Source organism: Alligator mississippiensis, chromosome 10, assembly GCF_030867095.1.
Source record: "Alligator mississippiensis isolate rAllMis1 chromosome 10, rAllMis1, whole genome shotgun sequence".
NCBI classification, from domain to species: Eukaryota; Metazoa; Chordata; order Crocodylia; family Alligatoridae; genus Alligator; species Alligator mississippiensis.
Window position 1 is genome coordinate 43,442,152 of NC_081833.1, and position 25,830 is coordinate 43,467,981.

Sequence of the window (25,830 nt, forward strand, 5' to 3'; positions counted from 1 at the left end):
ACACAGAGGAGGAGTTTTAACCCTACATCTAGGGCCACTACAAGTGGGAGACAAGTGGGGCTTCAGTTATCTGAACAAGGCCAAGTTACTCTGAACAAGCAGTCCCTTTTCAGCTTCAGTTCCAGAAAAGCAGCAAAGAAATCTGCAATGTCTCATCTGCATTTATGAAGTGCAAAAACATTTAATCAGTTCAATGTTAAATCACAATGTCAGAAATGCACGTGTTACAAGGACACCAACAAATGTGATAAGTCACACTGATGTCTTAAAGCATTTTACCTGCTATTTATCTTCACATAGGGGTGTTGGCTCAGTATACACATACCAGCACAAGGTTGTGCATGAGCTAGCTGACGGTTGTATACTTATATGTGGCATGGTTAACACCTCAGACAGAGTGCCCTGTGGACATTTTCCCTCCTGTTAGGAATGAAATTATACCAAACATTTACATGGAAACAAGACATCTTCCATCCTGTGGCCCCAGTTGGAAATGGTTACATGGAAAAGCAGTATTAAAAATGTATGAAAGTCAAGGGAAGGTGGCCAACTTTATGCCGCTTATGCCTCTGGAAGTCTTCCACTATAGGCTTAACTACCTTCAATGTAACAGAGCTGGCAATAGGATCAGCCAGCTTTTCACAGACCACCTGACCCTACTCCACAGGAAGTTTACAGTAGCATCGTTTGCAATCAAAGGTTAAGAATGAAGGTTCCTTGTCTAAGTGCTAGTTAGCTTTCACCTTCCTTACAGGTTCCTGATTAATCAATGCTAAGACCTGTTCTCTATCTCAGAATGTAACATTATCAATGTTACCAAAGAAATAGTATTGTTAGAGTAAGGAACCATCGTTTACCAAGCTGGCCTGTTTTACTTTCTTGTTCCATTAAAGAACTGCTTTCCTGATAGGATCTGTTGCTGAAAAAATGACTCACTCTGGCAAGTCTTTATGCAAAAAGGCCAGATATTCATGGACTGAGTTACAAGTGGGAGTGCTTAACCCTAGGGGGTTCACCCCTGAGAGAAGAACACTTTCTAATGATAGTACTAGGTATTTACTTAATTTGTACCTCCAGTCCTAGTAATAAATACAGCAACTATATGAAACCCTAAACACCATGAAGAATCCTGCAGGGCAGAACAAGGGATATAGCAGAATGGAAACAGAATGAAACTCAATAGCTAACGACAATGAAATCTTTCGTAGAAGAGCCTGCCATCTTAAGCAATGCAACACTTACACAGTAAACCAAACTAGAAATTGGGAAATACACTTTAAGAGTATGTGTTAGATGGGCAAATCAATTTTTTCCATCTCTCTTCTCTGAGATTCCATTAACTTTGTGACAGTACTCAAATGGACATGTACATCAATGGGTAACAAGTACGTAGACAGACGTAGGTTCAATCTGAAAGCCTTGTTAACAGTGAAATCCTCCTTCAGAGCATTACAGGGTAATTGAGTTTCTCTGCAATTAAGCTGGTCATAACAAATCAGTAAAGACATAAAAATTCATCAGCAGGGCTATTTACCAAGAGAATTTGCTTTAGTGAGTGCATCTCAGTGCTCCCAGGCAGACAGGAAGGCAGTAGGCAGGACCTCTTCCTACAGTAACCTTACATTCATCATGACATTTTTATAAACAAAAGTGTCACACTGTACAGAAGATAAACCATGAATGGGCACTACTTACAGCAATAGTGATTCTTTGAGATGTTTTGTCATAAGAATCCTTCCCTTGTTGTGCCTATGCCTCACATGTGCAAGATTGCAGTCTCTGATGGGCAGTGCCAAGGGAACTGAGCCTACATCTGCAGGTCCTGTATCCCCCATACTTGAGGTCAAACAGAAGCAGTTGGGGGTGCTCTGCCCTATGCTCCTTTGCTGATTCAGAATTCCAACAGAGATGTAGCTGAAGGAGTGGGGAAATGGAAGACTGGTCATGGGACCCAAAGAGACAAAACATCTTGAAGAAACTTAATTATAGCCAGTGAGTAACCTTTAATTCAGCAGTTCCCACTTGTGGTGACTTGCCATTGTTCTTCAATTCAGAGGAGAAAGAAGAGTTCATGGAGTCCTTGGCCCAAACTAGGCAAGGACTGCAGAACTGTTTTCCTGAATTTAAAGCATAAATTGAGCTCCAAGTAGCTTCTTTTTGGATTCCTGGTTTAGGAGCTGCAGAAGTTGCCTGAGCATTCACTGAGTAAGCCTTGATTTGTGGAGTGAGGGGCAGGCTTTCTAATCTGCAGTACACTAAATATATAGCACTGGGTGTTTCACCTGAACAATCCGCAAGAAGTGTTGGGTTAGCCCTGCTTCCCTTTGTCCAGTACCACAAATGTACTGGCCAAAAAAGATGAGGTAGAAGTTGGGACTGTGAGACTATAAATGTCCAGATAGTATCTGGTACGTAGCTATGTAGACCTCCTTGGCTAAGGCAGAGGCAAACACTGGCAAAGGGAGTCACATAAGTACAAAACACTATGCAGCCAAACAGCACAAGATAGTTTACTGCTTTATTGGACTTTCCCTGACTTTTGATATCATGAATGTGATGATCTAAAATCTACTTAGAAGGCCTGTGCCTGTACTGACTTGGAATCTAAGACAGCACCTAACAATTATGTGGAGCGAGGAAGAGTGAATGATGACTTTTGATGGCTCTCTTAGATGGAGAAAAGTGAGGCTTCCCCTCAAAGTCTAGATAGCAGGCCTCTGCTGGTAATAAAAGGAAGTTCTCTGATCTGATTCCTAAATAATTATCTCCTGGTAACAGGTACAGAGATAGTAACAGACCTCAGAGTTCATCTGGACTCCTTTATATAATGGAACAAATCATCTGTACAGGAGATGAAAACATTTGCTCTTCAAATCCCTGACAAATATTTATCTAAAGTGTTCTTAGGAATCTCTAGAGATGCAGATTCTGCCACTTCCACAGACAAATCTACTCCATTAATTATCTTTAGTTTTTCCTAATGTCTAATGGAAAGCTCCCTTGCTGAAATTTAAGGGCATTTATACACATGCTCTGGGAGTGTGTGTGTGTTGGGGGGGGAAGGGGGGGACTCTCTAATTAAAACACCTGGAGCATCTCATGTATCAGCATCCCTGCTGGGGCTGCCTTATCTGAAGCTCATTGAATGTGGAAGGCTGCTGGAGCATGGTACTTGCCACGCTCCAGCACACTTGATTAATCGAGTCTGCTTTGATATGCTGGAATAACACCGCGTCAGAGAAGCCTCCTTGCTCATGTATAGGCACCCTAAGCCTATTATTTTTTGTCCTATTCCAAAGGATAAGAAGAATAATTTATTACCTACTTTGCAGATACTTACCACATATTTGAATGCTGTTATGTTTCCATTGTTCTTCTCTTCTCTAAACTAAACAAACACAATTATTTCAATATTTCCTCATCGGTCATCTTTTCCAGAACTCTAGCTATGTTTGCTAAGCTCCTCTGGACTCTCTTCAATTGGTCCCTGACTTTTCAGAAGCAGTGCCCAAAATTGGATACAGTACTCCTGTTACATGATAGTCCCTGTTAATACATCCCAATGTGGAATTTGCTTTTTTCTACAGAAGTAGGATGCAGCTGGCTCATGTTCAGTTTGTGATCCACCATGGCCCTATTTGTCTACAGAACTGCTGCCTTACCCAGCCACTCATATCTTGGCTTTGTACATTTGATTATTTTTACCATACAATAGTACTTTGCACTTGTCCTTATGGAACTGCAATCTATTTACTTCAGATAATTTCTCTGCGTTTTCAAGATAATTTAAAATTCTGATCCTGTCCTCCAAAGGAACCCCTCTGAGCTCTTGTCATCAGCAAATGCAAAAAGTACTCTCGCTATGTTAAATGAGAAGGTTTGAATTGGATTAATTTGTTCCATTATGTAAAGGAGTTGAGAACTGGATGATGGAATTGCTTTATATTTTTTTATTACATAGTAGTGGTGCCCCGTGACTGTGTAACAAACATTTTGTAATCAGTGCTTTTCTGAAAAATCATGTAAATTTTGGTTTATATAAAGGATTCAAAATGTGGATTTATCCAAATTTTATTTGAACCAACTTGCTCTAGAAATCTGACTCCAATTTCAGACTCATCTCAAAGGTAGTTTTCATTATGTCATTGTTTCTTCTGTTCTGAGAGTACCACTACACTCACCCCATGTTTGTATGCAGGCAAATCAATTGCTTGTGTATCCCTGAAGTCCCATACAAGCCCTATTTTAAGGACTTAAAGGAGTTAGAAGTTTTCTAGGTCTGGATTACACTGCAGAAGTACAGTGACCCCTGTGCCCGTGCCAAACCCACCCAACTCTGCAGAGCCTGTGAACAGGAGTGCTCTGATGATTCTACTGATTATGCTAGGTAAAACCAGGAAATGTAGAGGCTAAAAATATGTAAAAGCACACATACATACTGGCTCTGTGGATATAGGGAAAGCAGTGGATGTGATATATACTGTGGATGTGATATATACTATATATGTGGATGTGTATATATACTTTAGCTAGGCTTTTGATGCAGTCTCTCACAGTATTCCTGCAAGCAACTGAGGAAGAATAGATTGGTTGGATGGATGGACTGTAAGGTAGATAGAAAGCTGGTTGGATTGTTATGCTCAATGGATACTGATCAATGGCTTGCTATCTAGTTGGCAGCCAGTATCAAGTGGAATGCCCCAGGCATTGGTCCTGGGGCTGGTTTTGTTCAATATCTTCATTAATAATTTGGAATATGGGATGGAGTGCACCCTAAACAAGTTCACAGATGACATCAAGCTAAGGGTGTAGTAGATATGCTGCAGGGTAGGGCTAGGATTCAGAATGGTGAGACAAATTGGAGGATTGGGCCACAAAAGATCTCAGTGAGTCAACCGTGTGCACTTGTTGCTAAGAAAGCTAACAGCCTATTAGGCAGCAGATTGAGGGAAGTAATTATTCCCCACTATTCTGTACTGGTGAGGCCACATCTGGAGTTCTGTGTCCAGTTTTGGTCCCCCCACCCCACTATAGAAAGTATGCAGACAAGTTAGAGAGGCAGAGGGCAACAAAAATGATGAGGGACCTGGAGCACATGACTCTAAGGAGAGGCTGAAGAAACTGGGTTTATTTAGTCTGCAGAAGAGAAGACTGAGGGGGGATTTGATAACAGCCTTTCACTACCTGAAGGATGTTTCCAAAGAGGAGGCAGATGACAGAACAAGGACCAATGACTGGTCTCAGATTGCAGCAAGGGAAGTTTAGGTTGGATATTATAAAAAACTCTGTCACTCAGAGGGTGGTGAAGCACTGGAATGGGTTAACTAGAGAGGTGATGGAATCTCCATCCTTAGAGGTTTTTAAGGCTTGGCTAAATAAAGCCTTGGCTGGAATGATCCAGTTGGGGATGGTCCTACTTTGAAAAGGGGGTTAAACTAGGTGGCCTCCTGAGGTCCCTTCCAACCCTAATTTCTAATATGATTCTATGCATTCAAAACCTAAAAAGTGAAAAAAAGAAGAAAATTCCTGTTACTAGGTTTGATTTCTGGGAAAACTTCTGATCAACTTGCAAGACAAACCTGTTTGAAAACTGCAGAGTAGGTTTGTTTTTTTCCTCTGTAGAAAGCAACTTTGTTTCTGGATTCTTATACCAGTTTGCTACAGTTGGAAGAATGCTATTATGAAAAAATTATTGATGCATTTTGCACCTCTCTAGTTACAGCTTCTGTATAGGGAGCTCATGTTCTCTTGTGAATTCATTCACGATTTACCAAATTGTTTGTGAAGGACTCTTGTAGATTTGTTTGCTTGTCAACAGTTCTAATAATCTATGAACAGATCATGAAGTGATGATTGGACACACTATGAAGAGAAACATCTCATGTGACCTGACTGAATGAGCAAAACTATTAGACATTGGGTTTCTGGTGGGAATATCTGCAAAAAGAAGAAAGATGGTCTTGTGGTTAAAATAATGCATCTGAGAATTGGGACATCTGGAGGAATACTCTGGTTCTTCTTGTAGAATTAATTTATCTCTATGTGCTTTCGTCCTCATCCAAAAACAGGAATGATGCTTCCTTTCCTTACAAAGTATCGGAAGGGTAAATCTATAAATTCTAATCATGAATTCAGATCACTGTGGTAATGAGGACCATCACTATCTAGATAAAATGAATTATTAATCTGAAAATATTTCTTTCCACGAATACTTTAACATTTCTGTTGGCAAACTTGCTTGCAGTAATATTTGGAGAGCGCAAATATAAGAGAGGCATGAACAGAAAAAAATTGATCTAAAAAATGAGAATCTTGCTGACATTTTTGCATTATTCATATGGCTTTATTAGTTAGAGATATTAATTAAAAAAAACGCCTCTTAAGTATTTAGCCAGTGTTGACTGAAAGGTTAAATCATCAGTTTAAAATAGCAAAATATAAATACTTCAAACACTTTATTCAGTTTTCATACAGTGCTCTTCCCCAGTACATATAAAACACCCTGAGGTTAAACTAAACTAAATACACCAGGACTTTTAACTAATAGCCAGAGAAGAGAATAAAACTTAGATGTTTTCTGAGCTAATCCAATTCCTAAAGCTTCCTACTGTTACTAAACCTGTAAAATTAAATTATTCAAATTTCTTTAACTTTAGAAGTAAATGAAAAGAAGATTTTGACTTGGACTATTCTAAAGAGAACTGGAGTTCAATCTGTGAATGAGTGAGGAGACTTAATAAACGGTCAGAACCGCTTTATTTTGCTCAGCTTTCAGCAGGCTGAACAGCTCCTTATCAGAGCAAAAGACAGACTATTTTTTTCTTGATGAAATGTACGTAATAAATGTACAGTGCAGGTAGGGAAGTTTGTAATTGTAGGAGGATTAACGAATTTTTAAAATATTATGGATAATAAGTCAGGTCTGGTTTATTACATTATTTATAAAGAACACATGGGAATTGATTAAAATGGAATATCAAATATAAAACTTTATCTACTGCATGGAAATATGCCAATGAATGACTCACTTCTCTGGCAAAATATTTCTCTGGGGCATTCATTCTGTTGGGTTTTCCAGATATTTATAAATAAAGTTTGTAAGCCTTTAGATTTGATACAATCATTAATGGTCCATTACTTACTAATTGGTTTATTAAGGTATTGTGCATCATATTTGGAAACAGTAGAGGTCCATTTGCATACATAACAATACATACTTATACAGACATGCAGAACTGCTTTTCTGAATGCAGTTTTACTAAATGCACACATAAATGGTACTTTATTTCCCCAATCACTTAACTGTCTTTAAACAAAAAGCCCCCTGGTATTTATTATACACTGAAAATATGTGGCTATATTTTTGAAAGAACTTCAGTATGGCTTCTAATTTGGAAAGTGTACTTAACTGAAAGTTTAAGAGATGGGATATAGGCATGAGATTCTCAAAGGCTCTTAAAGTCAGTGCAAGCCTGCTCCAAGTTTACTTTAGGAGCGCTTATAAATTGACTTTGATGAAAAAAGAGTTAGGCCAATTCTGAGACCTCCTGAAAATCCTATCATAGGCATCTAAATACCTGAACCATTGGTAGAACTGCACCAGGAACTATATAAATAAAAACAGTGCAACTCATGACTCAGCTGAGATCCTTCAAATACTTTCTGGCTTATAAAATTGCTGAGCTGGTACAACTGTATACTACAAAATCCTTATGCCATTATTCACTTCACATGTCATTTTCACTTTGATTTAATAAACTGTCCTTGAACTTTCAAGGTTTATCAGGCATTAATAGGAAATGTCTATCATCATCATGTTATTGCCAAGATCCACTTACCTGTAAATGAGCTGTTGAGAGGAGACGATATTGCTAACTAAGGAAGAGCCCTTCCCAATTATTTGCTTCAATGACATCAAGTTTGCATTGCAGTTGAGGTATCAAATGTAGCCTTTTTACTATTCATGTGGTTTTCTCTGCTATAGCTTATGTTGGCTACAATGAACCAAAGTGCTTGAATGGAGCAAAAGGGAAAAATCCACTTGGATAAGATCAACATACTAATATTTCCAAGCCCTGTAGAACTGTCATCCTTTAAGATGCTAAGAGAATTTTTCACTTCCTGAAGAATTTCGATTTTTTTTTTTTGGTTTAAAGACAACAGCCATAACAAAGCTAATAGAAAGTAGCTTGTTTCATTGATTACATGCAAACCAATATCCACAGATCTGATTAAGATAATTTGTTTTCTTTTTTGATATACTGATGCCTAAAATGCTGATGCTTTAGCCATTTTATAATAAAAATTAATGATTTTTACAAATGTATTTGTTTTCAGTATAGGCTATCATATGAAGTGTTTTCTAGGGTAAATACAGATGTCTGGAGAGGTTAGTTTGCCCTGGTGCAGAATTTACACTTAGAGCTCTGGTTAGGTGGATCTAAGTGAGAACCATACAGAAGTTCAGGATAGTTAGATTGGTCCAAAAATAGCAGCTGATCTAAGTCAACCCTACCTCCAACGTACACCTAACTTAGATCAAGTCGGCCATTTTTAGCCATTTTTAGACTGATTTAACTGTCCTGAACTTCTGTAGAGTTCTCACAACAGCCCCAGGGCTGGGAAAGCCTAGGCACTGGCCTCAGCCCTGGGCCGGCTCTTTTCCTATTCCTTCCCTAGTCCCAGGTTATTTTTAGTGCCCCCCGTCCTGCTTCCCCAGCCCCTCCCTCCCGCGCCCAAATAGACAACGTCCCCTCCTGCAGACCAGCCAGACCCCCCTCCCCCCTCACTCTCACCCAGCAAGCTGGCCAAACACCCCATCCCACAAGTACCTCCCAGTGCTGATTTTACCAGCATTCACCAATGCCAGGAGCTGAGGAAATAAGTTGGAGTGGGGGGAGAGGCAGGAAGGATGGAGGGAGTTGGTTCACTCTGGGGGTGGGGGGAGTCAGGGGGATAAGAATAGCCCCTGGTCCTGGGAGTCAGGTGAAAAATCCCCCAAGCCTCCCTGTGGTTCCCCCAAGTCCTCCTGATTGAGCCAAACCCTGTTGGACCCTACCAACCCACCCCACAAATGCCACCAGCCCCTCCTGAGCCTGGTTACTTCCCTAGTTGCTCCAAGCCCCCCCACTTCTCGCCCCCACATCCCAACTAACCTTAGATTAGGTAGATATTTTTAACTCCTTCTAACCTCCCCAAGGAATAGGCACTTTGTAGAAAGACATTAAATGGCTATGTCTAAAACAGACATTTTTAAAATAAATTGATTAGTGATATAAGAACAGCCTAAACTGATCCATTATTTCTAATCAACTTTTTAAAGTTAGTATGCATTATCAATCACATAATTTTATCCCATGGGTTTTAAAAGTAAAATTTTGCCTCTCAAATTTCTTACTTAGCTTAACAGTGAAGTTACACTTATTTCTCCCATGACCACTTCAGAAGCATGTTATTCTTTCTGATGTTGTCATTTCAGGTGCTGTCACCTCTATCCCTTTAAGTAAAATGAACCAGAAAAAGTGTTAGCTCTCCTCCCACAGGCCCACAGGGCCAAAGAAGGCAGATGACGGCACTTATGTAGATTTACTTGAATGACATAAGCTATAACAAAAAGACGATAACTCACCCGCTTGGTATAGTCCATGGCTTTCAAAATGGAGAGGTTAAGGGTTTCCAATGAAGCCAAAACATCTTCATAATCTCCCATATGATCAACAAAATAATCTGGAGAAACAATGTGGGACAAAGGGAAGAATATAGGAAACTTAATGCTCCAAGTCTGTTCAGGGTTACAAGATCATTTTTGGTGAAGAGAAAAGTTTAAGAAGATCTGAAGTACATATTTGAGAAAGACATTAGTGAAATTAGTACAAAACATATTTCTGTATTTTCCTTTAACACTGTATTTTCTCCTAAAGAACAAACCAACAGGTTCCACGCTGAAGAAATGTGGTACTTGGCAGTACTGAATATATGTATGGCTTAACCTGTCCATTTGATTTTACTTTTTAACCTAGACTTTCACATGAGAGGTGATGACTTATTTCAATCTGTACCATGATTTTCAGAAGTAGGCAAATATTCACTATGGCATAGGATGGAGTTACACAGCTCATTTACACTTGAGTACACCGGATCTAAGCCTCAGTTGTTTTGTTGTTGTGCTCACATGCAGACTATTATTCTAAGACAAATGACACCTCTGAGAAACTTTCATGAGAAAATTTGTTATCTATAGTGTTGCAGAGCACTTAGGTGCCCTGCTCCTTTGAAGAGTGGAAACTGCTAGGGAAAGAGCCCTAGCAGTGAGTGGGGAGCCCCAGCTGCTGGTTACCCGGGCAGACAAAGTGAGCTAGTGGCCCACATCCGCCAGCGGTCAGCTGACCAGAAGGGGCAGGGCCTGGCTCACATATAAACCCCAGGGCTGAGGCCAGGATGGCAGTTCTCTGCCAGCAGCCAAGGGGGAAGGAGCTCTCCCAGAGCAAACAAAAGGGAGAGGCCTGACTGCAGGTACAGCTTCTGATACTGGTGAGGGATGGAGCACCCCTGATGCGGCTTGAATGAGGTTATAGCTGGGCAGCTGGAATTTATGTTATAGCCCAGGGGCTTGTGTTTTGTTTACTGTTTAAGACCAGTGGTTTGGGTGAGGCTATCAGGGGATGGAGAAGGCCTCATAGGAGACCCATGGCAGCATGGGGAGCCCTGGTGCCGGAGAGGGCTCAGCATTTGAGGTGCATTGACTGGGTGCCAGTGAAGGCTCAGAGCGAGACAGGGCCGCAGAGAGCCCAAGCACCAGTGAAGGCGCAGAGCGAGACGGGGGCCACGGAGAGCCTGGGGAGGACCAGGGGGCCAAATTATAACAAGGCCCAGACCGAACAATGTCATTTCCATCTGCGAGGCTTGGGGTGTAGTACAGGGGTGGTTGGAGCCACGCATAGCCCATATGGCTAGGGTGCCCCGAAACACCCATTGGGGTACGGGACCCACAAGAGGTCCAGGAGCCCATGGGGTCAGAGTACAGCAAAACGGTGTCCAAGATGATGTAAAGGCAGCCTCCCTATTATATATTTACCAACAAAGATGTGGCGGGTGAGAAATGAGGGTGCCCATTGGGCCAACTTGGCAAGGTAAGGGGTCCTTGGGAAGATCACAGCCAACCTACAGGACCCCGTACCGTGACATACAGAAATTACACATTCATAAACAGAAATGATGACAAATTAAGGGTGGCAGCATCATGGTTATACAGTAAGAGTTTGGAATCTGGAAACTAAGTTAATGAATTTATGTGTAATTAATACAAACTAGAATTAAAACACATTGCTTAGCACTAGTGAAAATTCATATTGGCAAGACATCTCCATCAAAGTCAGCTAAAAATACACTTCAGGAGACAATTCCATTAATTAGCTTCTTTTGAATTAAAACTTAATTAATTAAAACTGCATATATTTATTTACAGCCTGAGAATGTTTCCAAGTGGCTTGCAGGATGAAGAAGATATTGGCAGCCATTGGAACGACAGCAAAGCGAGCCTCTAGCATGATTTCTGGCACCTCATCACTGAACCATAGATATGCCAAATGCCTAATTCTTGGCAGCAGCAGATTATTTTTTCACATGAAAATGAAAAAATAAATCACTGTATAGAGCTGCTTTTCAAAAAGAAGGTAAAGGAAGTCTACTTTAGAGATGTTAAAGTAAAATGTTTTCATGTGATTCAAAAATGTCAGGGACAAAAACTCAATTGTTTACAGAGGGTAGCTTTAACGCTGTTTATGTCTTGTTTGACTTTAACTCTTTATTGTAAAAGGATTTTTTAAAGTTCAGCAAGACAGTGTTTTGTATCCAGACATGGAATTCTATAGGGCCAACTCTGGGCAGCAGGCATGAACTGTGGCACCTGTATCTAATGTATTCATGTAAAAAGCTTAAATTCTTCATCACAGTTGGTTCTGTGTATGGTTTCTCTTCACTGAAGTCAAGAACTGTGGAAGGTGATTCTGGTGGAAGTACAGCTACAAAAGCTAAGAGGTATGCATAAAAAATGGGAGGGCTTTCCTCATCAATGTCATCCACCCTACTTGAATTGTGGGTGTATGTTAGAATAGAAACTCAGTAATTCCAGTTTTGCTACTCTACATGCCTCCTCCCAGACTTACCACATTGCACTAGTGAGATCTTACCAAGACATTTTTAAAATGTACATAAAATGGATATTCATACAATTTGATTAGTACTAAAGTTTTTTGTTTTGTTTTTTTATTTAAACTGCAATGTAGTGGTTGCATTTTGGTAATTTGCAATACTCAGTTTCCAACATACATTATGTGCTGAGACTGCCCTAAAATCAGAAGCTCTCTCTTAGAAGCTGCTAAAATTCAAATGTGGAATGCCTCCCTGTCCTCCTACGGTTAGATATCATACATAAGATATACAAGATATATTAAATTTAATCACTCAAAGACATATAAGTATACTTTCCTAACCAGGAAAGTAAAGTTACTGATGGCATGTGTCAAATAATGACGGCATGTGCCTTCTAGATGGCATGTGCCTTATGGCATGTGCCTTCTAGATTACTTGGATACCTGAATAAATGTCATCATTCCCTTTGGTTGCAAGTAATTCACGCTAAGGTACTGTCAGACAGGACTAAGAAATGGAGTGCCAGGTCACTGGTTCTGTTATCAGGCAGATCATATGGTGAAGACTGTTCAGGACATGGACTATAGCAGGGGTTGGCAACCCTCAGTATGCGTGCTACAGTATGGCACGCAAGGCCATTCTCCTCAGCATGCCACAGCCAGCCCAGGCTCTGGGCAGCTGTGACCAGCCCTGGGGCCTGGGCTGCTTGTTGCATCTGGCTGGGAGGCTGTAAGCTGTGCTGCAAGCAGCCCAAGCTAGGTCTGGCAGTAGCTGCCCAGAGACCCTTGGCTGTCTGCAGCCAGGAGGCTGCAAACCACTGCACTGGGGTCCAGAGCCCTAGCTGTGTTCCATGGCAGCAGCAGCTGCACATGCACCTCCAGGCAGATGGTGAGGGAGGTACCTGGGGCAGTGTAACCCCAGTCTCTCCCCTGCCACCTGCCCCAAATGTGTGCATGCAGCTGCTGCCAGCAGTGAGGATCAGGCTCCCCCAAGGTCTGCCCCTGGCACGCCAAGTCAAACCATGGGTCAGAGTTGGGGTTTTTTTGGCACTCCAGCCAAAAATGTTGCTGACCCCTGGACTACAGCGTGCATATTACCAAAAACAAAGTCATATAGTGCTGTAAAAAAATAAAGGTTTTTTTTAACAGAATGTATAGGTAATGTGGACACAGATTATTTGCATTATTTAATTCCTCCAACTTAAATATGTAGGAGAATTGTTATCTCCAAGGCATCTTGCATATTAATCACTTCTGTTTCAGATTGTGAGCTGACTCCAACAAGGGTCAAGATAAAAATATTCATCATCTGTAAATACTACTGCACAGATCTCAAGGTGCATAATTTGGATGGGAGGAGCTCACTGCCCTGGAAAGCATCAGCCACTGGCCAATATTGTTGGGGAACTAATGGAGTTATTTTCTAATGGAAGCCCAATTGCATAGCTTATATAATTGTTCCTCCTCCCTATCCATTTAAAAGTTGAATAGTTTAAGCAAAATATATTATCTTCTATGAGTTAAATTAAGAGCAATCCAGTGAACAAAACTTGATGCAAGCTAAAAGCAAAATGTAACATCAAGAGCCATCTTTTTCTAGGCAGGTAGAAATTTTTGAGCATTGCAAACTAGTCCCAAATGCCCCCATGTAATACACAATTGAGATGGTTGCTAGCCAGAAAACCTACATATCAGCTTGTGCAGCAAAACAATCTTTATGTGAATATTGGTAATTACCCATCCATAAACAGACACCTACAGCTCTTTTTTGTCATGTAATTTAATTACAGAGATTATGGATCTATCCCATATATTCATCAGTCCCAAAGTAATATGAGCTCACTCTGGACAACAGCAGTATAATTTTCTGTTTTATGAGTTTGTCAGAAAAAGAAAAGGAAGGTATCATCAAACAATGATAATAGTTCAGTTGTATTTTCATGTGAAGTTTATACTTTGACATGCAGTTACTAGTTTATTGGGTTGGCATGGTAGACAAGGAGGTTTCATCAAAAAAGGAATGAAGTAAATGTCATTGGCAAACAAGGCTCAATTTCTCATGTGTCAGATTTCAGCAAATGGAGCCAGCTGAGTATTTTAGGACTAGAAATTGGAGTGTAGTAAGTTTAAAAAAAAATCTAGTTTATTTTCATGTATTAGTGTTCCCCCTATTAAATCTCATGCTATAATTATGGGTTTATTCAATGCTACTTCCCTGTGCTAAATAATAAAACCATGCAGCAGGAGGTCAGGAAAGTGCAACCTCCATTCTATACCATGGTCAATAGCATAAAGTTTCCTACCGAGAGGTATGTCTTTTTAAGGACTAATTATAGCAGCAAACACAAAGAAACATCACTAACTTAATATGCATCTTTCAGTTGCTTCAACTGAACTACTACAACTGGCTGTAGTAAAGATACAGAGGCCTTCAAAGATATTCAGGATGAAGCACTAGCTACTTTGAGCTCAGCATAAACATACCAGCCAACATAGTAATGTTCATCAGGGCCTGACTGGCCTCTAGGAGCTGGATTTCAAAGTGTATAAATGCTGCCATTCAACAGCAAAGATAACCTGTGCCCCTTTGAAGTTGGAAAGGAGAATGTAACTGGCAAGTGCTTTTCTGTGTCATTAAAAACAAAACAAAACAAACCCCAAATAAATCATGTCCTCCCCCTCACCCCCAAAAAGGCCACTTTCCTTCACCTCAAATCTTAACATCAGGAAAAAAATTATCTCCCTAAGGAAGATTCACAAGTCACTTTAAATCTAGATATAGCACTCAAAATTTCTCAGTAGGAATATTTTCTTTTTTGGATGATGTGTTGGATAAAATGTTCTTATAGAATTTTTTATCTGTCTCTAAATTTCTCTGAGCAGTCACAGGGGTGTATAGTTGATTATGAACATTAGACTGCTTGCCATGAAACATGAAACTTTTCCTAAAGACATTATCTGATTATTACACAACAATACTGGTCATTGAACCTAAGAGCAAAGCCTGGAAATGAGGTATTGTCTGGAATTAACCCACTAGTTCTTATTGAGCATTATCCACATATTTTTGTGCACAGTTCTGCACTCATTTGAAATATGGCAAAATTGAGAAAAGCTTTGCCAACTTCACTGCTGGATGGAAAACCATAGTTCTGAGAGTTCACAGCTTCTGGAACTGCCAAGGCATGTTATCAAAACTCCCTCTTTTCAGTTCACTAACGCACTAATAAGGTTGAGTAACCTGAGGAGAGTCAGAGGACACTACTTTATGAGAGGAGGGTGAGAGAAAATAAGCTGTATTTGGGGCCCAGATGAGCCTAAGCCAATGTATTCAAAGACGGCTAGTCAGTTGGTGTCACTTCAGTTCAATACACAGTGGTCCCAGCTTTCCATTCTTTATGCCTCAATAAACATCTTATTTTTCACAGCCTGAATGTGGGGGGGTTGTTTATCAAGAACAACTGCAGAAACAGAAAACTAACATTTGCAGTCACATTTATCACAAACTAACCTAGGGCTTGGCAACCCCTGGCGCATATGCCAGAATATGGCATGCGAGGCCATTTTGCTTGGCATGCCACATCCAGCCTGGACTCTGGGCACCTGTTGCTAGCTATGGAGCTCAGGCTGCAAGCGCTACTGCAGGCAGGCCGGGCTCTGTGGCTGGTAGCAGCACCCAGAGCCTGGGTTGTCTGCAGCTGGGAGGCTGCAAGCAACTGCATCGGGCTCCAAAGCCCCAGGTGGGCTCTGTGGTGGCAGTGGCAACACACACACCTCTGAGCAGATGGCGAGGGAGGGGCCTGGGCCAGCACAACTCTGGTCCCTCCCTCACTGCTCCCCTGGAGGCACACATGCAGTCACCACCAGCAACAAGGATTGGCCCCTTGCAGCTCTCTCGTGGTCCGCCCCTAGCTTGCCAAGTCAAGGTGTGGGTTAGGGCTGGGGTGTTTTTGGCACTCCCGCCAAAAACATTGCTGACCCCTGAACTGACCTAAACCATGGGATATAAGGTGAGTGCCTCTTTTCATATAAAGGGATCTAAGATACAATACTGCTATTTAAAACCCACATAATGTTTAAAAGAAAAGGCACAGTTCTCTGGGTTTTACCCCCACCTTATGCCTCATTTCCTTAATTTACAAATGCCAAGATTTTATAAGCTAAAGATTAGGGCTTCAGGGAATCAGGACTGTTAGGAGTCTAAGGTTAGAAAAAGACAATTCTTGATGTTGCCTCTGTGCCTCCATAACAGTTTTATGGCATTGCAAATGATGAAGCACCCCTGGACTTTCACTTAATTTTAACCAGGGAACAGCTTTGTATGTTTTGAAAAAGTATTTTATCTAACCAAGGGCATACAGTAGGTTGTTTAGGCTGGGGGAGATTGCTTGTTGCGTAGTTGCTGATTGCTGGCCTCGCTAGAAGGAAAAGCTGTATCAACAAAGTTCCGGAGCTGGAAGGGGGATTACTTGGGGGGGGGGAGCTGGAAGGGGGGTTACTTGCTGGCCTTGCTATACATTTCATCACATCAGCAAGTTTAACCTGTTACGTAGCTATATAAGGCAGACACCCACTGGGGTGTGGGTGCTTGCTTTGCGAACGATTGCCAAGAACCACTTTCTGCGCAGAAATAAAGATTAAGTTGGATCCTTCACCCCTGTGTGTTTATTGGCACAAGCGCACCGTGCATGAACTCACTGTCCTTTGGGGACAACAATTTCTGGCGACCACGATGGGACTCTAGCTGACTGCCTTGCCCGGTCCACCTCTTCGGCTCCAGCAACAACTGTGGACGGCGCGAGGGCCAGGCGCCACCGACCTTATTCATCGGAGGTCTGACCATCTCCTGGTTGCCTGACGGAGTCGGGGAGGGACACAACGCTCGAAGGACCAACTTAATCAGGTGGGGCGAGGGAGGTTTCAACAGACAGGTGAGTACTTCTTTCCATATTTTGAGCAGGTTGGGAAAGAGACGGCTTTGAAAGTTCCGACCGTATAGATGCCTAGGCGAGTGAGATCGGGTGGCAGCCCCGTGAACTCCCTTTAATCAGTTTGGTTCTGAGGCTGAGCGGCGGTCGCCATCCAGTAGTTGGATAATAGGAAGTAACCAGTCTAAGATTCCACCCTGCAGTCCCTTAGGATGCATTTTGAAAAATTGGCCAAAGTTTGGAAGTGACCCTATGACAAAACAACAGATGATTCGGTATTGCAATACATGTTGGCCACAGTACCAACTTGTGGATGGTGCATCCTGGCCGGAGAATGGGTCTTTGGATTATAACACAATCTTGCAGTTACAGTTGTTTTGTAGGCGCCAAGGGAAGTGGGATGAGATGCTTTATGTAGAGGCATATATGACTTTGTATAGGGATGAGGTTACACAGAAGTTGTGTGGGATATTTAGGGGAAGTGGGGTAATGGCTTTACGGGGGGTCACCACAGTATGTCCAAAGGAGCCGGAGGAGGAAGACGTGCAGTTGCTAATTGCTCCCATGGCTCCCTCGTCTCATCCTGTGAGCCATGCATCACCACAGGGGACTTTCACTGCACCTGTAACGGCTCGTCAGGGACTCCCGGCTGGCTCGTCCAGTCCGTCGTCCCCCACCTCCCCTGACAGCCTTGGGTTGCCGTCCCCAGGTCCGGCGGATGCGGGTGGTAGCAATCTGGTGGTAGAAGGGACTGTAGGAGATGGGGCGTTTAGCCCTGTGGCGAGTCGCTTATGATCAGGGGCCCAACCAGTAGTTCAGGCCCCTTTACGACAAGCGGTGGGTCCTGAGGGTGAACCAGTTTTTGTCCATGTGCCATTCAGCACGGCAGACTTGATAAATTGGAAACAGTCCGTGGGCCAATATCGCCAGAATCCAGAGGCAATGGCCCAGTTGTTCTCTACTATTTTCCTCACCCACCAACCAAACTGGATAGATATTCAAGCCTTACTGGCTGCTCTTCTGACTCCAGAAGAAAAAAGGTTGGTCTTAGAGAAAGCACGCACGATAGCACAGCAGCGTCACCCAGCCGGTGATGTAGATGAACTTTGCCCTAAGAAAAATCAAGACTGGGATCCCAACACCCGAGGGGGCCGGAAGGAGTTAGAGCTGTATTGGGAGTTTGTGCTGGCTGCTCTCCGGGAGGCTATCCCCAAGCAGAAAAATTTGTCTAAATTGTATGAAGTGCAGCAGGTTCCGAAGGAGGATCCATCCAGTTTTTATGGGAGGTTATGCGAGGTAGCCAGACAGTGGACGGATTTAGATCCAGAGCTGCCAGAAAATGCCAAGATGTTTAACACACTGTTTATAGGACAGTCAGCCCCAGATATTAGAAAAAAACTACAGAAGACTGAAGGAGCAGCTGGAATGAGCATCAGCCAAATGATTGAGATTGCTTATAAAGTATACTCCAACAGAGATCAGGTTAAGGAGAAAAAGGAAGATAAGAGAATAAAGGCACAGGTGTCATTACAAGCATCGTTGTTGGCAGTGGCAATTGTAGATCAGAGGAGTCGGGGACGAGGCAGGGGAAGTACAGGGCATAGAGGAGGCGTGGGCTATGCTCTGGGAGGCTACGGCCAGGGTCCCAGGCTGGGACCTAATCAGTGTGCTATTTGCAAGCAGGAAGGGCACTGGAAAAATGAGTGCCCCAAGAGGGAGAAGAAGAGACGAGAGGAGGAACAAAGATTGTTGATGTTGGATGGTTCTGACCAGGGGTGACGGGGACCGGGGGCTAACACTGAAGTAATCTCTGTCTCCCCCGACGAGCCCCTGGTTAAAATGCAATTAGGGGGAGAACTTATTGACTTCCTAGTAGATAGTGGAGCCACACATTCAGTTGTAACCAATTTTAAAGGACCCTTATCAAAAACCAAGATCCCCATAATTGGAGCCACCGGCCAGCGGATGTATCATCCTTGGGTGCCACCCATGGAATGCAAATTGGGAGGAAAGAAAGTGTCTCATCAGTTCCTGTATATGCCTGAGTGCCCCATACCTTTGTTTGGGAGGGATTTGCTGTGCAAATTGCAGGCCCAATTGATCTTTTCGGAGGGGAAAATTACTATGAAGATACCAACTGAGGAAGCCTGGAAAGCTCAGGTGTGTCTCCTATTGCAGGAGGGGGAGGAAGGGAGAATTCCCCCAGAAGTAGAAGATGCTATAGTACCATGGGTATGGGCGGGAGAGAAGCCAGGGAGAGCCAAACTGGCCACCCCTGTAAGCATTGATTTAAAGCGGGGAATTACCCCGCCCAGGGTGCCACAGTATCGATTGAAAATAGAAGCTTGGAAAGGCCTGGAACCATTGATAAAGAGATTCCTTAAATATGGTTTACTTCGGGAGTGTCAATCATCTTTCAATTCCCCCATTTTGCCTGTAAAAAACCCCCACAGTAATGAGTATCATTTTGTGCAGGACCTCAGAGCCATGAACAAGGTCACGGTGACCCTCCACCCGGTGGTGCCGAACCCTTATACTTTGCTGGCTACTTTGTCTGCAGAGGAACAGTGGTTTACAATCCTGGACCTGAAAGATGCCTTCTTTTGCATCCCACTTGAAAGGGACAGCCAAGAGATTTTTGCATTTGAGTGGGAAGACCCAAATACTAGGAGAAAAACCCAATTGTGCTGGACAGTTTTGCCTCAGGGTTTTAAGAACAGTCCCACTATTTTCAGCACTGCCTTAAGTACTGACCTTCAGAAGTGGGACAAAGGGATATCAGGAACCCTGTTACAGTATGTGGACGATTTGTTAATTGCAGCAAAAACGAGGGAAGAGTGCCACCTACTGACCGTAAGTTTACTAAACTTCCTGGGACAGGTTGGATACAGAGTATCTTGAAAGAAAGCCCAAATAACAGAAAAAAAGGTACGATATTTGGGATTTGACATCTCACAAGGCCAGAGGATGTTGGGCCCTGAAAGAAAAGAGGCCATCTGTCGGATGGCAGTCCCAAAGACCAAGAGACAGTTGCGAGGTTTTTTAGGTATGGCAGGATTCTGCCAGATCTGGATCCCCAATTTTGGACTAATAGCCAAGGCTCTTTATGAGGCCACTACTGGTAATGAGGGAGATTTGCAATGGACGGCAGAATGCCGAAAGAGCTTTGACACTATCAAACAGGCCCTTATGACAGCGCCGGCCCTGGGCCTACCCGATCTGAGTAAACCATTTCAACTTTATGTACATGAACGCCAAGGAGTAGCATCAGGAGTGCTGACCCAGTACTTAGGTAGCTGGAAAAGAGCAGTGGCCTACTTCTCCAAACAATTGGATCCCACTAGTTTGGGATGGCCGGCCTGCCTGCGAGCAGTGACAGCTACTGCTATGCTGGTAAAGGAATCTAAGAAACTTACTTTAGGACAACCAATGACTGTGTATACCCCACATTCAGTGCTGACGGTGATGAATGCAAAGGGGGGAACCTGGCTTTCCCCTGGACGAATGGCTAAGTACCAGGCGACTCTCCTGGATCAAGGAGACATCCAGTTGCAAACCTCCAGTACCCTGAACCCAGCTACGTTGATGCCATTGGAACAGGACGAAGGATTACAGCATGACTGCATTGAAACTATTGAGTGTGTGTATGCTAGCCAGCCGGATCTTAAAGATGCCCCACTACCTAATGCAGACCTTGAATTCTACACAGATGGAAGCAGCTTCATGGACAATGGAACCCGAAAGGCGGGATATGCCGTGGTTACATCATGGGATACCGTGGAAGCAAACGCTTTGCCTCCAAATACCTCTGCACAGAGAGTTGAGCTTATTGCGCTGACCCGAGCTCTCCATTTGGCAAAAGGAAAGATAGCCATTATATACACGGATTCGAAGTACACCTTTGGAATCTTACACGCCCACGGAGCAATATGGAAAGAGAGAGGACTCTTAACGGCAAGTAAAAGCCCAGTAAAGCATGGAACAGAGATCCTGAAATTACTTGAAGCCGTGATGGAACCACTAGAGGTAGCTGTGGTGCACTGTAAGGCCCATCAAAAGGGAGATGCTGACGTTATTAAAGGAAATTGACGAGCAGATGCTGCGGCGAAGAAGGCAGCTAGAGGACAAGGTCAGGAAACTCAAATGTTGGCATTGATGCCTCAGGTAGTGTTACCTGAGGAACCTCCCAAATATACTGAAAAAGAGAACCAACTTGCAGAGAAATTGGGAAGCAAAGAACACGATGGATGGTGGGTTTTGCCTGAAGGACAAGTCCTGATGCCAAAACTGATTCTTAGCAAAGTGCTCCAAGAGTACCACCAGAGCACCCATATGGGAGCTGACGCCATGACCCAAGGTCTCCAAAGAATTGTAGTGGGACCTAAGATGAGAAAAACAGCAGAACAGATAGTGCGTAGATGCCCTGTCTGTTGTGCCAACAATCCTAAGATTTCCCCCAAACCTCCGCCAGGAGCAGGAAGGCAAGGACTATTAGCAGGAGAATGTTGGCAGATAGATTTCTCTGAAGTTCCCAGGAAGGGACACTAGAAATACCTGTTAGTGCTCGTGGACACTCTGACTGGATGGACTGAGGCCTTCCCGTGTCGAACCAACCAAGCAAAAGAAGTGGTCCGGGTGATGCTAAAAGAAATGATTCCACGATTCGGAATCCCAGAGGGATTAGCCTCGGATTGAGGGCCACACTTTGTGTCAGAAGTGACCCAAGCAGTTTCCTGGGCTCTGGGGATACAATGGGACCTTCACACAGCATGGAGACCGCAGTCAAGTGGACAGGTGGAACGAATGAATCAGACTCTAAAAAGACAGCTGGCTAAACTCTGCCAAGAGACTCAGCTGAAATGGCCCGAAGCTCTGCCTCTTGCCTTGCTTAGAGTGCGCATAGCCCCTAGAGCTAAATTGGGAGTTAGTCCATTTGAATTAATGTATGGCAAGCCATATCCTAAGAATCCAGTGGTGACGCATGGGAGTCAAATGCATGTAAAAGGGGAAGGTTGGGTAAAAGATTATTTGTATTCTTTGTCTGCTGCATTGTCTTCTCTCCACAGGTATGTCCAGGAACGACTTCCACTCCCTCTAGATACACCAGTCCACAAGTTCCAGATCAGAGACGAAGTGCTGGTCCGGACGTGGAAAGATGAGCCGCTTCAGCCCAGGTGGAAGGGACCGTATCCTGTGATTCTTACCACTCACACTGCAGTAAAAGTTCAGGGGGTAAAGCCGTGGATACACTACACCCGGGTGAAGGCCGCACCAAAAGTACCACCGGCAGGAGAAGTGGCTGAGAGTGTCGCACCGGAAGCCGACACAAACAGACACCATTGGACAGCACAGCCAGTAGAAGGACTTAAATTTCTGTTTAAACGTCAACCATGTGGAAAGTAGTTCTTTGCATAGATGTAATGTTTCTAGAGTCTAAGGGGTTGGTGCATCAAAGGTTCAATAAGAGTCAAAATGTGTGGGTTCATTTGGCAAAGGACGTATTAAATGTCACTCATTTTTGTTTGGCAGGTGGAATATCAGTTGATGATATTTTCACGTCATGCCTTATAGGGGTGCCCACTCCAATGGAAGCACTCCGGAATCAGACTTGGTTCACATCTGGGGGAATAGGAGGTCCAATCAATTACACTAACAACTCCATGTGGGGAACCATTACCACAGAAAGAAACGCTAGTATCTTTGAAATAGTTGACAGTCACCTCCCCTGATAACACCAGCTGTGCCAATTTTGTGAACTGTACCCAAGCTTGCAAAAGCCTAACCAAAGAAACAAAAATTTTCAATTGCTCAGACATGACTAATGTATCATGCAACTACGTTCATGTTATATTACCCCGGGGGTGGTTCCTCCTTTGTGGGAAGACTGCCTATTCATATATCCCAGCCAATGCCACAGGAGGCCCTTGTGCTCTAGGCCGGTTGACTGTCTGGCTACCAGGTATGCCTAAGACCTCTAGTAAGCGTCACCGGAGAGGTTCGAAGGTGCTAGATAAATCCTGTGATAGTGACATAAACCTCCTGAGTGAGGCCGAGGTAGTGTCCTTAGCAGTTTTCCTAGTAGGGGTGCCAGGCCTAGTAGTGGATGCTGAGAGGCAGCTTGGTAAGGTGGCCTGTGCCCTGGCAAAGGGCCTAAATGCAACTTCACAGGCCCTAGCTGCCCTCAATATTGAAATGAAAGAACTAAGAGGAGCTACTCTGCAAAATAGAGCAGCCATAGATTACCTGTTGCTGAGGCATAACCACGGATGTGAAGAGTTCGAGGGAATGTGTTATTTTAATTTGACAGATCACTCCGAGTTGATAGAGTCAAAAGTGCAGAAGTTAAAAAAGGTTCTGTCCCACATTAAGCAAGGGGAAGGATTCGACTTCTCATGGCTTACTTCTTGGCTTCCTAATTTTTCATGGCTTAAGCAAATTTTCCTATTAATTGTGGCAAGTATATGTATTTTCTTGATAATCTGTTGTGGGATACAGTGTGCGCCAATGTGTTGTAAGGTACTCAAGAAATCAATTTCTTCCCCCGTTCACCGCGTGATGTTTGTAAAATCATCAGTTACAAACCCGATCCAAATAATCGGGAGGAAGCGAAGAGATTTCTGGAGATGAGAAAGATAGTCGAGGACTATGGGCTTTTTCCATAAAGGCCATAGCCTCGAAGCGGGGATTTGATGAAGCACCCCTGGACTTTCACTTAATTTTAACCAGGGAACAGCTTTGTATGTTTTGAAAAAGTATTTTATCTAACCAAGGGCATACAGTAGGTTGTTTAGGCTGGGGGAGATTGCTTGTTGCGTAGTTGCTGATTGCTGGCCTCGCTAGAAGGAAAAGCTTCCGGAGCTGGAAGGGGGGTTACTTGGGGGGGGAGCTGGAAGGGGGGTTACTTGCTGGGCTTGCTATACATTTCATCACATCAGCAAGTTTAACCTGTTACGTAGCTATATAATGCAGACACCCACTGGGGTGTGGGTGCTTGCTTTGTGAACGATTGCCAAGCACCACTTTCTGCGCAGAAATAAAGATTAAGTTGGATCCTTCACCCCTGTGTGTTTATTGGCACAAACGCACCTGGCACGAACTCACTGTCCTTTGGGGACAACACAAATACCAAGCAAACAATGTTTCTACCTTTTGTCCTGCCACTGATATGGCATGAAAAAGGTACTAAGGAGTTGTGCTGCTTTATTGTGGCCAATGTCTGTGTTTGTTCTGTGGTGGGAGAGTTCAGGCAGCCTGAAATTGCCCATGCTCCCCCATCACTCGAGGCAGGGACTTTTGGGGCTTGAGAGCCCTGATTCTGCACACCCTGGCTGTTACAGTGATATACCCCTGAGGTTTATTTCTGTAACCAGGGAAATCCCATGCATGGAGGCAGGGGACCTAAGAAACACAGCTGCCCCTTGCCTCCACACCAGGACCCTCATAGCCTTAGGCCTCCATGGGACCTGCGCTAATCCATGTCTCATGCAAAGTATGGTTCAGCATGGATCCAGGCAGGGGCAGAGGACAGGCACTAGAATTGAGTGATCCCTGACTGTACCTCCATGCAGGGACTTGAGCCTCCATATGAAGCATGAGTCAACATAGGTTCCTGCACGGAAACACAAGGTGTGGGGATTTCCTGGCTCTTTCATCCCATCACTTTCCCTGCCAGGATTCATGCTGGCCCAATGCTTCAGGGGGAGGCATGGCCCAGTGTGCAGTCTGGCAAGGAGAGGTGATTAGCACAGGAGCCAGGGAATCTCTGGTGTCCCATACCTCCCTGCCAGGATTCATACTAGCCCATGCTTCAGGCAGAAGCATGGGTCAGTATGGGACCCCACATGAAGGCAGGGAGTGCCAGGGATTTCCCAGCCCCTACACCACCCTGCACCTTCCTGCTATTCCACAGCAGGGCCTATGCTGACCATGCCTCCACATGAGGAACGGGCCAGCAGAGAACCCAATGGCGGAGAACAAGGGGCCCAGGGAATCCCTGGACAAGGGAAGCATAACATCCCTTGTGCTGCATCAGGCAGGTGATATGCTGTATCACCGGTGTCCTGCCACAGTTTATCCACTTATCTCTTTCTCCCCTAACACCCAGTTTCTCCTTGTGAAGTCATTGGGGAACTGCTAATATGCAGCCCCTTTGAACCTGCCTGTCTATTCTGAAATGTAAAAGTAGGCCCCTGTTTTTCAAAACCTTGGCTATTCTGTATAAGATAGTTTCTTTACAAACAAAAAAGAGAAGATCCCTCTTTTCCTCAACAATACAAGAGTTCACTTTACCTTTCATACATCCTGAAAAAAGACTTACATTAGAATTGCTTTTACTAGATAAAGAAAAGGTACTTACCACACAGCTCCTTTGTATCCACATTACTGTAGCAAGGGAGATGCAAGTAAAGGAAGAAAAGAGAGAGTCAAATAGTTTAAAAGTAAAGGGAAAAAATAAAAGATGTATGAAGAATTTATATTATTAGAGATGGACACAACATGTAGAAAAGTTATGGGCCTAATTTCAATTTTATAGTTTAATCCCATCCCAGCTTAATGCCCATGTTTTTCACAAACCACCCTCACTTCACTATAACAGGGTCTTAGTGCTTTAAGCCTTAGTTAACTACTTAATAGCAGAGCTGTGCCAGTGCTAGATAAAATTCTGTCTGCATACTGACAGTACAGGCTCAGTGATGGGAAGTGCTTTGATTCCCATCAAGACAAGCAGGAGACAGTCATTTACATACATATAG

At 43.5% G+C, this 25,830-nt stretch overlaps 1 protein-coding gene across 7 annotated transcripts in view; it reads right to left on the minus strand.

Moving 5' to 3' along the window:
* NECAB2 (N-terminal EF-hand calcium binding protein 2) overlaps positions 1-25,830 on the minus strand; it is a 441,556-nt gene that overhangs the window by 230,868 nt on the left and 184,858 nt on the right. For 6 of the 7 annotated variants that reach the window (XR_009455239.1, XM_059713747.1, XM_059713748.1 and 3 more), the window contains 2 exons: positions 25,434-25,459; positions 9,629-9,726 (listed from right to left, as the gene is read on the minus strand). Coding sequence is in view for 6 of the 7 variants with exons in the window: in XM_059713747.1 (XP_059569730.1) it covers positions 9,629-9,726; positions 25,434-25,459 (124 nt within the window). In the remaining variant the exon portion in view is untranslated. The remainder of the gene's footprint in view (positions 1-9,628; positions 9,727-25,433; positions 25,460-25,830) is intronic. The other variant, XM_059713749.1, reaches the window with a different exon arrangement.